This window comes from Rhinoderma darwinii, chromosome 6 (genome assembly GCF_050947455.1).
Source record: "Rhinoderma darwinii isolate aRhiDar2 chromosome 6, aRhiDar2.hap1, whole genome shotgun sequence".
Taxonomy (NCBI): Eukaryota; Metazoa; Chordata; class Amphibia; order Anura; family Rhinodermatidae; genus Rhinoderma; species Rhinoderma darwinii.
Window position 1 is genome coordinate 144,033,287 of NC_134692.1, and position 17,172 is coordinate 144,050,458.

Sequence of the window (17,172 nt, forward strand, 5' to 3'; positions counted from 1 at the left end):
GAAAGAACGACATGGTTTCTGTAATTTTGCAGTTAGAGAACATCAGAAGGATTTATATAAACATTATATTTGTATCTCATGTAGTTTATTTATTCTGTCCATGACCAATTCATACACAGCAACCAATCCGTAGAATCAGCTGCAGTGTAAAGCATGGGGAACGTACAGAGCAGGAGCCTGAGCTGCTGATGAGACAGGAGGTGAATTTCAGACCTCAAACAGCTCAGCAGACAGTATCACTCATGATAGGATTAGATACACCGCTCAGCAGACAGTATCACACATGATAGGATTAGATACACAGCTCAGCAGACAGTATCACACATGATAGGATTAGATACACAGCTCAGCAGACAGTATCACACATGATAGGATTAGATACACGGCTCAGCAGACAGTATCACACATGATAGGATTAGATACACAGCTCAGCAGACAGTATCACACATGATAGGATTAGATACACGGCTCAGCAGACAGTATCACAGATGATAGGATTAGATACACAGCTCAGCAGACAGTATCACACATGATAGGATTAGATACACAGCTCAGCAGACAGTATCACACATGATAGGATTAGATACACAGCTCAGCAGACAGTATCACACATGATAGGATTAGATACACGGCTCAGCAGACAGTATCACACATGATAGGATTAGATACACAGCTCAGCAGACAGTATCACACATGATAGGATTAGATACACGGCTCAGCAGACAGTATCACAGATGATAGGATTAGATACACAGCTCAGCAGACAGTATCACACATGATAGGATTAGATACACGGCTCAGCAGACAGTATCACACATGATAGGATTAGTTACACAGCTCAGCAGACAGTATCACACATGATAGGATTAGATACACAGCTCAGCAGACAGTATCACACATGATAGGATTAGATACACGGCTCAGCAGACAGTATCACACATGATAGGATTAGATACACAGCTCAGCAGACAGTATCACACATGATAGGATTAGATACACGGCTCAGCAGACAGTATCACAGATGATAGGATTAGATACACAGCTCAGCAGACAGTATCACACATGATAGGATTAGATACAGGGCTCAGCAGACAGTATCACACATGATAGGATTAGATACACGGCTCAGCAGACAGTATCACACATGATAGGATTAGATACACGGCTCAGCAGACAGTATCACAGATGATAGGATTAGATACACAGCTCAGCAGACAGTATCACACATGATAGGATTAGATACACAGCTCAGCAGACAGTATCACACATGATAGGATTAGATACACAGCTCAGCAGACAGTATCACACATGATAGGATTAGATACACGGCTCAGCAGACAGTATCACAGATGATAGGATTAGATAGTTTGTCTTTTCTTCTTGTACCCAGCCCAATGTGTCAGTTTGTTGCCCTTTCTCTGTATCTATATACCCTGGCTGGGGCAGCGTGGCTTGTTGGCACCCCGGGCACATGCCCCCGTCTCCCGGGATATCAGGGTTTTCTTTCCACCTGTATGTCTGATATAAAGCTCTCTGTGGGGGATAAATCCTCCTTTGATGGCTCTTTGCCGGTGATTAGGTGCAGGTGGAGGGTTATGGTGTGCCACACTCCTGAATTCTTCCTCATTTTGTGCCCCATTACTGGGTTAGTTACACCCGGGGCCGTCCTGTGACCGCGCTGTGTGGGAGAGCGAGGGGTTAATGTGTCAGGATGGGGTCCGCACCTATCTGTGAAATGAGAACAAAGGAGAAGTTCTGTGTCCGCACCCAGATGTCACCAAGTTATTAGGGACATCTGTGGGAACATGTTATTGTAAAGGGGTAATGGGGGGCACCCAAATATAAAGTGAAGACTACAACATGTAATCTCCAGTGGTAATGTGTATCCAATCCTATCCTATGTGATACTGTCTGCTGAGCTGTGTATCTAATCCTATCCTATGTGATACTGTCTGCTGAGCTGCTGTATCTAATCCTATCATGTGTGATAGTCTGCTGAGCTGTGTATCTAATCCTATCATGTGTGATACTGTCTGCTGAGCTGCTGTATCTAATCCTATCATGTGTGATACTGTCTGCTGAGCTGTGTATCCAATCCTATCCTATGTGATACTGTCTCCTGAGCTGTGTATCCAATCCTATCCTATGTGATACTGTCTCCTGAGCTGTGTATCCAATCCTATCCTATGTGATACTGTCTGCTGAGCTGTGTATCCAATCCTATCCTATGTGATACTGTCTGCTGAGCTGTGTATCCAATCCTATCCTATGTGATACTGTCTGCTGAGCTGTATATCTAATCATATGTGTGATACTGTCTGCTGAGCTGTGTATCTAATCCTATCATGTGTGATACTGTCTGCTGAGCTGTGTATCTAATCCTATCATGTGCGATACTGTCTGCTGAGCTGTGTATCTAATCCTATCATGTGCGATACTGTCTGCTGAGCTGTGTATCTAATCATATCATGTGTGATACTGTCTGCTGAGCTGTGTATCCAATCCTATCCTGTGTGATACTGTCTGCTGAGCTGTGTATCTAATCCTATCATGTGTGATACTGTCTGCTGAGCTGTGTATCTAATCCTATCATGTGCGATACTGTCTGCTGAGCTGTGTATCTAATCCTATCATGTGCGATACTGTCTGCTGAGCTGTGTATCTAATCATATCATGTGTGATACTGTCTGCTGAGCTGTGTATCCAATCCTATCCTGTGTGATACTGTCTGCTGAGCTGTGTATCTAATCCTATCATGTGTGATACTGTCTGCTGAGCTGTGTATCTAATCCTATCATGTGCGATACTGTCTGCTGAGCTGTGTATCTAATCCTATCATGTGTGATACTGTCTGCTGAGCTGTGTATCCAATCCTATCATGTGTGATACTGTCTGCTGAGCTGTGTATCTAATCCTATCATGTGTGATACTGTCTGCTGAGCTGTGTATCCAATCCTATCCTATGTGATACTGTCTGCTGAGCTGTGTATCTAATCATATCATGTGTGATACCGTCTGCTGAGCTGTGTATCTAATCCTATCATGTGTGATACTGTCTGCTGAGCTGTGTCTCTAATCCCATCATGTGTGATACTGTCTGCTGAGCTGTGTATCTAATCCTATCATGTGTGATACTGTCTGCTGACCCGCTGTATCTAATCCTATCATGTGTGATACTGTCTGCTGAGCTGTGTATCTAATCCTATCCTGTGTGATACTGTCTGCTGAGCTGTGTATCTAATCCTATCCTGTGTGATACTGTCTGCTGAGCTGTGTATCTAATCCTATCATGTGTGATACTGTCTGCTGAGCTGTGTATCTAATCCTATCATGTGTAATACTGTCTGCTGAGCCGTGTATCTAATCCTATCATGTGTGCTACTGTCTGCTGAGCCGTGTATCTAATCCTATCATGTGTGATACTGTCTGCTGAGCTGTGTATCTAATCCTATCATGTGTGATACTGTCTGCTGAGCCGCTGTATCTAATCCTATGTGTGATACTGTCTGCTGAGCTGTGTATCTAATCCCATCATGTGTGATACTGTCTGCTGAGCTGTGTATCTAATCCTATCATGTGTGATACGGTCTGCTGACCCGCTGTATCTAATCCTATCATGTGTGATACTGTCCGCTGAGCTGTGTATCTAATCCTATCATGTGTGATACTGTCTGCTGAGCCATGCATCTAATCCTATCATGTGTGATACTGTCTGCTGACCCGCTGTATCTAATCCCATCATGTGTGATACTGTCCGCTGAGCTGTGTATCTAATCCTATCATGTGTGATACTGTCTGCTGAGCCATGCATCTAATCCTATCATGTGTGATACTGTCTGCTGAGCTGTGTATCTAATCCTATCATGTGTGATACTGTCTGCTGAGCTGTGTATCTAATCCTATCCTGTGTGATACTGTCTGCTGAGCTGTGTATCTAATCCTATCATGTGTGATACTGTCTGCTGAGCTGTGTATCTAATCCTATCATGTGTGATACTGTCTGCTGAGCCGTGTATCTAATCCTATCATGTGTGATACTGACTGCTGAGCCGTGTATCTAATCCTATCATGTGTGATACTGTCTGCTGAGCTGTGTATCTAATCCTATCATGTGTGATACTGCCTGCTGAGCCGTGTATCTAATCCTATCCTGTGTGATACTGTCTGCTGAGCTGTGTATCTAATCCTATCATGTGTGATACTGTCTGCTGAGCTGTGTATCTAATCCTATCATGTGTGATACTGTCTGCTGAGCTGTGTATCTAATCCTATCATGTGTGATACTGTCTGCTGAGCTGTGTATCTAATCCCATCATGTATCATACTGTCTGCTGAGCTGTGTATCTAATCCTATCATGTGTGATACTGCCTGCTGAGCCGTGTATCTAATCCTAACCATGTGTGATACTGTCTGCTGAGCTGTGTATCTAATCCTATCATGTATCATACTGTCTGCTGAGCTGTGTATCTAATCCTATCATGTGTGATACTGCCTGCTGAGCCGTGTATCTAATCCTATCCTGTGTGATACTGTCTGCTGAGCTGTGTATCTAATCCTATCATGTGTGATACTGCCTGCTGAGCCGTGTATCTAAAACTATCCTGTGTGATACTGTCTGCTGAGCTGTGTATCTAATCCTATCATGTGTGATACTGCCTGCTGAGCCGTGTATCTAATCCTATCATGTGTGATACTGCCTGCTGAGCCGTGTATCCAATCCTATGTGATACTGTCTGCTGATCTGCAATTTTTAAGGCTGTCTTCTGGGATACTGTCTGCTGGACCATGTATCTAAGCTGATCATGTGTGATACTGTCTTCTCAGCCGCGGTGTCTAAGCCTATTATTTGTAATACTGTCATCTGGGCTGTGTATCTAAGGCTTCGGTCACATCTGCGTTGGGGTCCCATTCTGACGTTCCGTCGGAGGTTTCCGGCAGAACGGGATCCTGATTAGTCACAGACTGACACCGACGGATACCAGAGGTTTCTGTTTCCATCACCATTGATTTCAATGGTGACGGAGCCGGTGCCCGTGCTTCCCGTTTGCCTCTTTTGTGCACCGGACCCGTCGTTTTGCCGGAAGCAATAACATAGTCGACTACACTGTTGCTTCCGGCAAAACTACGGGTCAAACGGAAACCTCCGATGGAACGTCAGAACGGGACCGCAACACACGCGTGAAAAGAGCCTAAGCCTCTCGTGTGTGATACTATCTTCTCAGCCGCTGTATCTAATCCTTATTTGTAATACGGTCATCTGGGCTGTGTATCTAAGCCTCTCGTGTGTGATACTATCTTGAGATATTTTTGATCCACAAACAATTGGCTCAAATAACCGATTATAATGACTTGTCACATTAGAAAGTTCCCTCTGACCGGAACGTTCTGCGGATTGTGGACGGAACAGTCGGATTGGATACATCAAGTTCATTCTAAACATCTCATCTTCTTCTCCGTCTTCCCGCCCCTCCTCCTTCTTCTTCTTCTTCTCTCCCTGAATTCTGCATTTCCTGACAACTGGTCAAACTGAGGCTCAGAACAGCCATAAAGACCCCTTAATAAAGTTTAATTCAGTCCTAATGTGTGAAGAGACCTCCCCCAGCTGCCCCCTCTCACCTAGCAGGAGGGTCCCACATCAAAAGGTGTAGGGCGGACTTTAAGGATGAGTCAATGTGTTATCCTCACACTAGTGACTGGCCTCACATCAGAAGGATCCTGGTTGTCTTCTACCTCACTTCATGAAGCTCCTACTCTGATACCTACAAACCATGTATCACTCAGATATATTCCAGCAATATGGACCATCATATGCGATGAGACCACCCCATGCCCTGCCACCAAACTACCCAACTGCCGGCGGGCACCATGAGCCCTACAGATACACAGGTATGTGATGTTATGGGGGACTTTCCCTTGTAGGGTTTCTTACATGACTTCCAGTAGATGTTGGAGGCATCTCTTGAGGTTCCTCATGTCTTCCCTTGACCAGGAGATCACTATGACGATGTATTACATGACCCTTCTCTCATGCTACATGTATGTTCTGTATTTTGTATCATATATTGCAGTAGATATGAGGTTCTTTTTCATACTCTGGTGGGTTTCTGATGGTCTTGAGTGGCAATAGATGACCAACCATTTGTGAGACATCTGCCCATGTCCGTGACCATCAAGTTTCTCAGGGACGGGAGACTTCACACGTCTGGGCTTGATATTTTAGGTTGTCCCGTAGGAACCATGGGGCAGGTTACTTGATGTCCTGAAACATTTGGGTCTTTGAGCTGCGGATACGGGTGACGTTGGATCTGCATTTCTTTTGAGGGAATGTCCTGAGGTTCTTGTGTATTTTGAGGTTTGATATTGCCGGTTCTGTGTGTCCAGTTTATTTGTGAGGTTCTGGTCTAGTATATTTGAGATTGTGATTAGGTTCTTTACAGTTTATAAGATCCTACACCGCTGGATCTATTGTTTTTTAAGGTTTTATTTTTGTAGCTCTGGTGTGGTTCTCCTGTTCTGGATAGTAGAGAAGTTCTGACCTTCTGGTGACTATGTGGGTCCAGTACAGTAGAGAAGTTCTGACCTTCTGTTGACTATGTGGGTCCAGTACAGTAGAGAAGTTCTCACCTTCTGATGACTATGTGGGTCCAGTACAGTAGAGAAGTTCTGACCTTCTGGTGCCTATGTGGATCCAGTACAGTAGAGAAGTTCTGACCTTCTGGTGACTATGTGGGTCCAGTACAGTAGAGAAGTTCTGACCTTCTGGTGACTATGTGGCTCCAGTACAGTAGAGAAGTTCTGACCTTCTGGTGACTATGTGGGTCCAGTACAGTAGAGAAGTTCTGACCTTCTGGTGACTATGTGGGTCCAGTACAGTAGAGAAGTTCTGACCTTCTGGTGACTATGTGGGTCCAGTACAGTAGAGAAGTTCTAACCTTCTGTTGACTATGTGGGTCCAGTACAGTAGAGAAGTTCTCACCTTCTGATGACTATGTGGGTCCAGTACAGTAGAGAAGTTCTGACCTTCTGGTGCCTATGTGGGTCCAGTACAGTAGAGAAGTTCTCACCTTCTGATGACTATGTGGGTCCAGTACAGTAGAGAAGTTCTGACCTTCTGGTGACTATGTGGCTCCAGTACAGTAGAGAAGTTCTGACCTTCTGGTGACTATGTGGGTCCAGTACAGTAGAGAAGTTCTGACCTTCTGGTGACTATGTGGGTCCAGTACAGTAGAGAAGTTCTGACCTTCTGGTGACTATGTGGGTCCAGTACAGTAGAGAGATTCTGACCTTCTGGTGACTATGTGGGTCCAGTACAGTAGAGAAGTTCTGATCTTCTGGTGACTATGTGGGTCCAGTACAGTTGAGAAGTTCTGACCTTCTGGTGACTATGTGGATCCAGTACAGTAGAGAAGTTCTGACCTCCTGGTGACTATGTGGATCCAGTACAGTAGAGAAGTTCTGACCTTCTGGTGACTATATGGGTCCAGTATAGTAAAGAAGTTCTGACCTTCTGGTGACTATGTGGGTCCAGTACAGTAGAGAAGTTCTGACCTTCTGGTGACTATGTGGGTCCAGTACAGTAGAGAAGTTCTGACCTTCTGGTGACTATGTGGGTCCAGTACAGTAGAGAAGTTCTGACCTTCTGGTGACTATGTGGGTCCAGTACAGTAGAGAAGTTCTGACCTTCTGGTGACTATGTGGGTCCAGTATAGTAAAGAAGTTCTGACCTTCTGGTGACTATGTGGGTCCAGTACAGTAGAGAAGTTCTGACCTTCTGGTGACTATGTGGGTCCAGTACAGTAGAGAAGTTCTGACCTTCTGGTGACTATGTGGGTCCAGTATAGTAAAGAAGTTCTGACCTTCTGGTGACTATGTGGGTCCTGTATAGTACTGAAGTTCTGGTGTGGTCTTGTATTTAGGATCTTCTTGTATTCCTGGTACTCCTCGTTCCTTGTGGTCCACTGTACAAGTTCAGGTCTGAAGTTGTCCAGTAGTTGAGGTCGTCAGGTATTTGTGAGGTTTTGGTTGATGTAGGAGGCACGGACTTGTCTTGTTTTGTGGGTTCTGGTATTTATTGGGGTTCTGGAGTGCGGTTCTATTGATATGACGGCTCGGAAGGTTCTTTATAAAGTTCAGGTCTTTTGCACATCTGGCCTGTTTTAGATTTATTTGGGAGCAGGAGGAACCCTCCCATCTCGTTACCATAACCCTCTGCAGGGATCCAATTAGCAGGACATGGCGGCTATTTAGCACCTACTTGTCAAGCAGACCGGCTTGTGACCGACGCGAGGCCTGCGAGAAAACCACTAGGTGCAGACCATTTCCCCCTAGAATAGAAGCTTTCCCAGTTGTCACCCAGCTCTCCCAGACCCCTGAACAGCAAGTCAGCGCTACGTCCCCTGGAAGCCATAACGACTGATTTGTAAAAACAGAAGAGGACGACTCTAGGACTTCTATAGGGGAAATCCACGTATATGTCCCACGTTACATTCACCATCTCCTGTTCCTTCCTTATCACAGACCTAGAGGTTGCGTCCAGTCAGCGATACGATGGTCTCTTTACAGCGCTGGATACTTCCCAAAGGATTCTGGGAGCAGCACCGCTCACGCCGCTCTCCCTGCCCCCTGGACCCGCTCTGGGGTTTGGCCAGCCGCAGCCCCCTTGTGAGGCGCCCCGACTTCCCGGGAATGTGAAGATGAACCTGGAAAACCACGACCTCTGGAAACAGTTTCACGCCATAGGAACCGAAATGATTATTACAAAGTCTGGGAGGTGAGAAAACGGGGGGGAGGGGATTACCTGGGGAAGGTCCGGATGGGGAATATGGAAGAGGAGCATTCTGGGAAAACAAGTTTAATCCATGGGGGCCTCATGGTTGGGAAGTCGTCCTGTGTATTAGGGCTTCACTGTGATGATGGACCAGAAACTCCCTAAACCAATGGGTGGAATTGCCCCTCAAAAGAGAAGCCTACGTGTTGATCAGGGGGTCCTTATAAGATGTGCCCTTTTAACCAATGAGCCGCTAGACCCCCCCAATGAGCCATGTTGGCCCTACAACATCCTCGACTACGTCTCCCTCAACCCTAAGACCAGAGTCAACAAAAGAACGTGTAGCCCCATTGACCCATAGGGTGCGTTTCCGTACTGCCATTGGAAGCCATTTTTAGGGTATAACTTCACCCACATATTTTTCCCTAATATAATGGACATTGCACTGGCGACAGGTTCCCTTTAAGGGTTGTCAATGCTTCAATGAAAGAAGGCGGTAGAGGGCCAAGTGTGGCCTCCATATGTTTCCATCATCTCGTTCCTCACCTGGTCCTCCATATTCCTTCATCTCCTCCTCGCGTCTCCTGCAGGAGAATGTTTCCGCAGTGTAAGATCAGCGTGACCGGCCTGGAGCCAGATGGTAAATACGTCCTCCTTGCTGACATCGTCCCGGTGGACAATTCCCGGTACAAGTGGCAGGAAGATCACTGGGAGCCGAGCGGAAGAGCAGAGCCAAGGTTGCCCGAGAGAGTCTACATCCACCCGGACTCCCCGGCGCCCGGCTCGCACTGGATGAAGCAGCCCATCTCCTTCCACAAGATCAAGCTCACCAACAACACCCTGGACCAAATGGGTCATGTGAGTATTGCATATGGCGGCTGTCACAGTCGTCCCCAGTCATGGCCATAACAGCAATTCCACCCGTCATGGGGTGAGGACGTTGGATTAAGAATTAGGGTCTACAGTCTCCATCCTATATATTGATTATTTTGTATCTTTGTCTCCTTCCCCGCAGATTATCCTGCACTCTATGCACCGGTATCAGCCCCGTTTCCACATCGTCCGAGCCCAGGATGTGTTCAGCCGCCGATGGGGCGGCTGCTCCTCCTTCACATTCCCAGAGACCATGTTCCTGACTGTCACCGCGTACCAGAACGAGAAGGTTGGTAAAGGAAGCGGATTCACCATGGAGAATATGGGGTGTCAGTACACACGGCCCAGAGCCCCAACATCGAACTGAACCCCTTTAAATAGCCGCAATTACTTATAATATTATAATATTGTCTACACTGAAATGAATGGAAACCCTAAGAGAAGAGGTTTGCACTGCGATCAACCAGGGAGAATGTGGGCTGTCATGTGGGTGGTCGGTTCCTACTTGTGAATTAATTCAAGTACGCGGATCGAGCACAGGGGTGGGACTGTGGGATATATACACAAGATTGTCAGACATGGATAGAGAAAAGGAGGAGACAGGTTTGTGTATACTTGTATGCAGCTTCTGTGACCGGGTGACAAGAGACAGTTCTCCATAGATTCCAAAATGGCTGACAACAGCTGGAAAGTGAAATAGTCTGCAGAGAGGGAAACCAGGAACAGATGGACGTTCTAGTTGGTGTGGTCGGCTGGGTCATACCGGTGGTTCTTTCAGGTTGTAATATCTTTCTTGCTCCTTGCAGATAACGCAGCTCAAGATCCAGACAAACCCTTTTGCAAAAGGTTTCCGGGAAGACGGTCTGAAGAATAAGAGGTGGGAGTGACCAATATATAAACGGATGAAAGTTACTTCAGTGGCAGTCATCACCGCGGACTGGTGAATGGAGGGGGAGCAGATACCGGACATGGCACCATGTATCCGGGGGATGGGCTTTAGTGGACACAATAGGAGAAGGTCAAACATGGCCGACCAAAAACTACCAGCGCCATTTTAGGACATATAAACTAGAGATTATGGCGCCAGTTTAGGACATGGTGGACTGGGACTATGGTGCCAGTTTAGGACATGGTGGACAGGGACTATGGTGCCAGTTTAGGACATGGAGGACAGGGACTATGGTGCCAGTTTAGGACATGGTGGACAGGGACTATGGTGCCAGTTTAGGACATGGAGGACAGGGACTATGGCGCCAGTTTAGGACATGGAGGACAGGGACTATGGCGCCAGTTTAGGACATGGTGGACAGGGACTATGGCGCCAGTTTAGGTTGGGGGGGAAATAACAATTGTAACGTCATTTATAATAAATTCCCTGCAGGGATCGCCCCGTCCGGGTGAAGAGGAAACCGACAAGCGCAGAGCAGGAGGAGGAACAGGAGTCGTATCCGCCAGGTGGGTAATAATGTCTTATCCCAGTTTAGTACTTCCAGGTGGCGCTGTTGCTCTGTGTGTTGTCATATGCGGCAGGCAATATGACGGCCATAATGCCCAGTGGGCGAGAAACCTTTTGCAGCCCGTAAAATGTCTGTTTTGTCTGTGGCCGGCCGGTTATTTCTCATTTCTTTTATTCGCCCCTTGCAGCGGAGTGTAAGCGGCCGCTGTATTCAGGACCCTGTGACTCCACCCTGGATATAGGAGGGGTTCTTGCTCTGCCGCTCCCCAGTCCAGATTGTTCTTTCCACCTAATCACCCCACCAAACCCAACGCCTCCCTCCACCGAGGCAGCAGACCCTTCTCCCCTCCCCATTACATCCAATCAGGAGCAAGCAGCCAACCTGGAGATCAACCCTCAAACTAGTGACAACTTCTTGCGGCCAGAAAGTCAAACCTACCCGGAGATGCCAGCCGGCCGAGATGGCAGCATGTACACGTGGTGGGTACAGATCGGAGTCAACCTTTGCAAATAGCCTTGATTAACAGTCTCCTCATGTTTTATGTATACAGCTCCTATGCAGAGCCATGTCACACTCCGTCCTATCTGCTCCTGCTTCCTATTGTACATTCAGTAGATAAGAAGCTGGGGACAGATGGAAGAGAATAAGTCACGGCTGCCGGATCTAATACACACAGGGTTTATTTGTAGTCTGTTACCATGGAGACACATAGGTTTGCATGTAGGCACAAAACGGAAGTTCTGAAATGAATAGGAACAATAAGAAAAAATTGGTTTTGGATTGTAATGTAACGTCTTTTCCATCGACAGCCAAAGTGACCCGCAGGCCCCGGGGGTCAGTCGCCCATCCGGCCTCCAACGCTTCACCGCCACATTCCAAGCACAAGAACCCCCCCAGCTGTATGACGGCCAATCAGAGTACAGGCTTTACGGACAGGACATGGCCTGTGTAGGGGATTATGGACCCTCTTCCTGCGCCATTCCCCCACCAGGTCGAGAAGAGGAAGGGGGCATCCGCGGTTACCCAAAGAACTCCGACCTCCGATTCCAGCATTTCCTCCCCAATTCAGGACCTAAACTAGGACTGCAGTTCTCAGGGCCTCAGATTCAGCGTCTGTACTCCGGGGGAGGCTGGATGTGATCGCTGCGTGTAGAGACAGAGATACCAGACATTATGGGATATCCCCGTCAGACACCAGAAGAAATCTACTGCGCCCAAGACGAGTGCTGATCCCATATACATCACCCCAAGTGCAGCTTCACCTGCTGGGGGTCGGGCACATTCTTATCTGAAGCCACAGGATAAGTCTGCATCTAAGGAGGAGGATGCTTTACTTATCTTGTACTAATCCGCAGGTACATGTCATACTCCAGTCACATCCAGAGCTGCATTCACAATCGTTAGCTCTCATGTTGCAAGGCCTCGCACCTCTCTACTGCCACCTGCTGGTTCAATGGTGCAGATCAAGCTCCAGGGTGTTACATTGTGGAAGATAGGTCACATCTCCTGCAATGCAGCAGCCAACAGAACAGTAAATGCAGCTTTGGATGTGACTAGAGTATAAGACATAATGTAACTCAGAAACAGTACAAGAGAATTATGTGTAGATTTAACCTGTAAACCGCTGTATAGATTATATTTTTGATAAACTTTTTGTAATTGAGAAGTCACATGCCGTCTATCAGTCCTGTTCTATGTAGAGACTAAACTAGATTTAAAGGGCCAGTGCCCCTATAGTAAGCAGTTTATAATGGTGCAGGAGCGTTATAAGAGGAGCGGCAGTCGTAAACATTAGATCAGATTTCGATGTAAATGTCTCTGGAGATCTTCATCACTGGAGATAAGCGGCATGAAGTAGTGATCATGGGGAGGGGAAGTTCCTCATTGCAGAACAATATAGTCAACCTCTCCCCCGCCTGAAGTGGCTGATCACAGAGAACAATAGATGCATTCAGCTCGTTTGGTTTGCCCTTACATTACCCTCCTCCACCTACGGCCACTTCTCTCTCTCCCTTTTCTCGCCTCTTCCGTCTCTATCTGTTATTTTATTTATCAGTATTTTTTTTATACTTTTTTCTGTACATGTTTTGCATTAAAATGAGACGTTAAACCGAGTGCGTTGTGTTTTAACCCGTAAAGCTGAGTGACAACCACAAAGGCCGCCAGGACAGCTCCGACACTCAGCTTTCCTACAGTCCTGAGAGGCAAATCTGCCAAAGCAAGTCAGAAGAGGATGGCTCGGTCTTAAAGTGATAGCGCAGTTTATAAGTGTACCATTGAAAGGCAAGGTGCCCCTGAGAGAACCTGTTGGGAGTTGTAGTTTCCCAGGCCGGATGGTAATGTAACACCCTGCAGCGATGGCCCTGGCCCATGCCCGCTCATTAGGATCATCCTGTTTACACCTGCAGCCTCCCTGTATTACAGACACCATTTGTCTCCCCCTCCTCCCATCACTGCATCTGTTTTCACACCCCCACATCACTGCTGCCTGACCCCCACTTGACAGGAAGATGTAAACTTCCCCTCTCACACCTCCGCGAGACTCATATACTGGAAGGGGCTCTTTAAATTTGGGCATCTAATTGATCCTATAGTAACAGTGGATTAGTGGGTATTGAACCCTGAAAACTGACCCCCAAATTCCAGCATGGACTAATGCCCTCAGGTGATTGGCTGAGACAGATCACATGACAACTTTGCTAGAAAATGGGAACAGATCCCACTAGAGGAAGATCATTGGTGATCTGGGATCGACTTCAGTTTGTGGGAAATCTAAAGAGAACGTCCCCGCGCGTTCAGGACACGTCTGACATGTTTCTAGGGGGCAGACATTTCCGCTTGGCATATGTGACAGGTTTACATCTCTGCCACCATGTCAGTGGTAATTCTGCCTTGTAGCAGACAGACTGGTGGCTCGGGAGCTGCTGCCTGACAACCACATTGACTGTCAGATTGTTTTTAGGCCTTGTATCCCTAGCAACCACACAGCAGCTCAGTTGAAAGCCATCAGCAGGGGGCAGCATCGCACCGTGTCCTCCCTAAACAGCTGCACTGAGAGTTCAGCATTGTTGGGTGTGGCCCTTGTGTGATGCTGCCATCTAGTGTGCAAAAATGAGACTACAGCCAAAGGTTTACAGTGTCAGGGACGGCTTTGTTGGTGCCGTGAGCAATAACTTCTCCTGACAACCCTCTAATGGCGTCCAGTACAGCACCAAGTAACATTGCGGTACGACGCCAGACGACTGCCTAAATAACACCGTCCAATCAAACTGGGACGTCTGTGCCGCGGCCTTACACTGGGATTGGGGGTGCAACGCTTTGGATGCCCAGGCCGTCACGGCCAGTAGCACCCATTAGGGGTGACATGATGCACCCTGTACACCCAGAGACCTCACACCGCTGAGATAGGCCTGTAACTTTCATTAGAATTTAATTTTCTCACCAATTCCAAGATCACTGCTTGCTGTCAGGAACGTGAAGCATTCTTGCTAACATCCAGAGGCTGGAAAATCCATCTTGACCTGTCCCTGATCACACAGCTGAGGTTTTGTCAAATTGTAACCAGTGTAGACAATGAACAGCATGGACTCCAGGCTGAAACATTGTAACAAACTATTAAGACCAGCGCAGTTTGTGCTGTGAATGAAGTTGTCTATACCGGATACATAGTCACAAACTTGTGAAAAATGGAGATAGGACCAGAACTGCTCTTGGTTCGTTTAGATCCTTATGGTGCAAGCCAGGGGCATTGTCTATTGTCCAGGACGGTCGGACATTGGAATTTGAGAGATCATGCCTCTGCTTGCTGTGCAGATATATAAGCTGGAATCTATATATGTTTGTACGCTCTATAAAGGTTTACACAAGCCATAACATCGCGAGTGCTGCCTACCTTCTTTCTATACATTGTAACAAACTGTCAGCTGCGAGACATATTAAACAGGTTTTCAGCCTCTGGATGTAAACAGGAATGTTCCAATTTGTGCCAGCAAACAGAGATAGTGAAGAATTGGACCAAGTCTATAAAAAAAAAAAAAATTGAACTCCTACAGTAATGATCCCTCCTCAGCAGAAATTGTTCATATCTGATCCGTAAAGGGTCTCTATGGTACATCCGTCATACAGAACAGACATGACCAACCGATCCTGCACAATGAGCGTCACCCGACACACAAGTGCTTGAATTCATGAGTTCAATAAATAGTAAAAAAAAAAAAAAAAGGAAGAAGAGTGGGGCACGGTTCTAGGCCGTCAAACACTCCACAGAGGACCAGATAAATAAGCACCTGCGTGTTGATGAAATCTGCAGTTGACCCCTTAGAAGGATTCTCTGGGCATTTTATATTGATGGCCTATCCATGGGGGTCCGACTCCTGGCAGCCCCACCGATCAGCTGATTGAAGAGGCTGCAGCGTCCTGTTTCCAGGCGCAGGGCCGTACACATCCGTACCATCTGTGCCTGTGACAGCAGCGTCGGTCCAATACAAGTGAATAAGACTGAGGTGCAATACCAGGCACAGCCACTATGGATGTATACGGTGCTGTACCTGGTAAACAGTGACAAGATCGCAGCGCCAAGTGCCACTGCCCTTTCAGTCAGCTGATCAGGGGGTGCCAGGAGTCGTACCCCCACCAATCTGATATTAACGGCCTATCAATATAAAATGGCTGTAGAAACCCTTTTAGTACGCGGATCATTTTGGCCTCGAGCAATCAGCATATTTTTCCATTTTAAACCAGTTAGACCCAACAATCTATTGTTAGAGCGGAGACTCCGGTACCAAAACAGACACCACAATCACAGCAGCCAGCGCAAGCTCTCAGCATTGCAGATATAGGGCACATGACACCAAGAGGCTAAAGCCCATATTCACCGGATCACTTGTCATAATGCAGTCACTTTTTTATTACTTCTCTTCTCCTGACCTACTCCAGAGCTGAACTCACAATTCTGCTGGTGGGGTCACTGTGTACAGACATTACTTATCCTGAATTACATCCTGTATTATACTCCAGAGCTGCACTCACTATTCTGCTGGTGGAGTCACTGTGTACATACATTACATTACTTATCCTGTACTGATCCTGAGTTACATCCTGTATTATACTCCAGAGCTGCACTCACTATTCTGCTGGTGGAGTCACTGTGTACATACATTACATTACTTATCCTGTACTGATCCTGAGTTACATCCTGTATTATACTCCAGAGCTGCGCTCACTATTCTGCTGGTGGAGTCACTGTGTACATACATTACATTACTTATCCTGTACTGATCCTGAGTTACATCCTGTATTATACTCCAGAGCTGCACTGACTATTCTGCTGGTGGAGTCACTGTGTACATACATTACATTACTTACCCTGTACTGATCCTGAGTTACATCCTGTATTATACTCCAGAGCTGCACTCACTATTCTGCTGGTGGAGTCACTGTGTACATACATTACATTACTTATCCTGTACTGATCCTGAGTTATATCCTGTATTATACTCCAGAGCAGCACTCACTATTCTGCTGGTGGAGTTACTGTGTACATACATTACATTACTTATCCTGTACTGATCCTGAGTTATATCCTGTATTATACTCCAGAGCTGCAGTCACTATTCTGCTGGTGGAGTCACTGTGTACATACATTACATTACTTATCCTGTACTGATCCTGAGTTACATCCTGTATTATACTCCAGAGCTGCACTCACTATTCTGCTGATGGAGTCACTGTATACATACATTACATTACTTATCCTGCACTGATCCTGAGTTACATCCTGTATTATACTCCAGAGCTGCACTCACTATTCTGCTGGTGGAGTCACTGTGTACATACATTACATTACTTATCCTGTACTGATCCTGAGTTACATCCTGTATTATACTCCAGAGCTGCACTCACTATTCTGCTGGTGGAGTCACTGTGTACATACATTACATTACTTATCCTGTACTGATCCTGAGTTACATCCTGTATTATACTCCAGTGCTGCACTCACTCTTCTGCTGGTGGAGTCACTGTGTACATACATTACATTACTTATCCTGTACTGATCCTGAGTTACATCCTGTATT

The 17,172-nt window shown here is 46.5% G+C and overlaps 1 protein-coding gene across 1 annotated transcript; it reads left to right on the forward strand.

Moving 5' to 3' along the window:
• Positions 1–5,769: 5,769 nt before the first annotated feature.
• Positions 5,770–12,465, forward strand: LOC142656550 (T-box transcription factor TBX6-like). The gene is made up of 8 exons (XM_075831479.1): positions 5,770–5,887; positions 8,519–8,771; positions 9,359–9,626; positions 9,784–9,930; positions 10,448–10,518; positions 11,023–11,096; positions 11,286–11,577; positions 11,908–12,465. The coding sequence occupies exons 1-8, from the start codon at positions 5,770–5,772 to the stop codon at positions 12,236–12,238; spliced, it is 1,554 nt and encodes a 517-aa protein (XP_075687594.1). The 3' UTR covers positions 12,239–12,465.
• Positions 12,466–17,172: the final 4,707 nt, after the last annotated feature.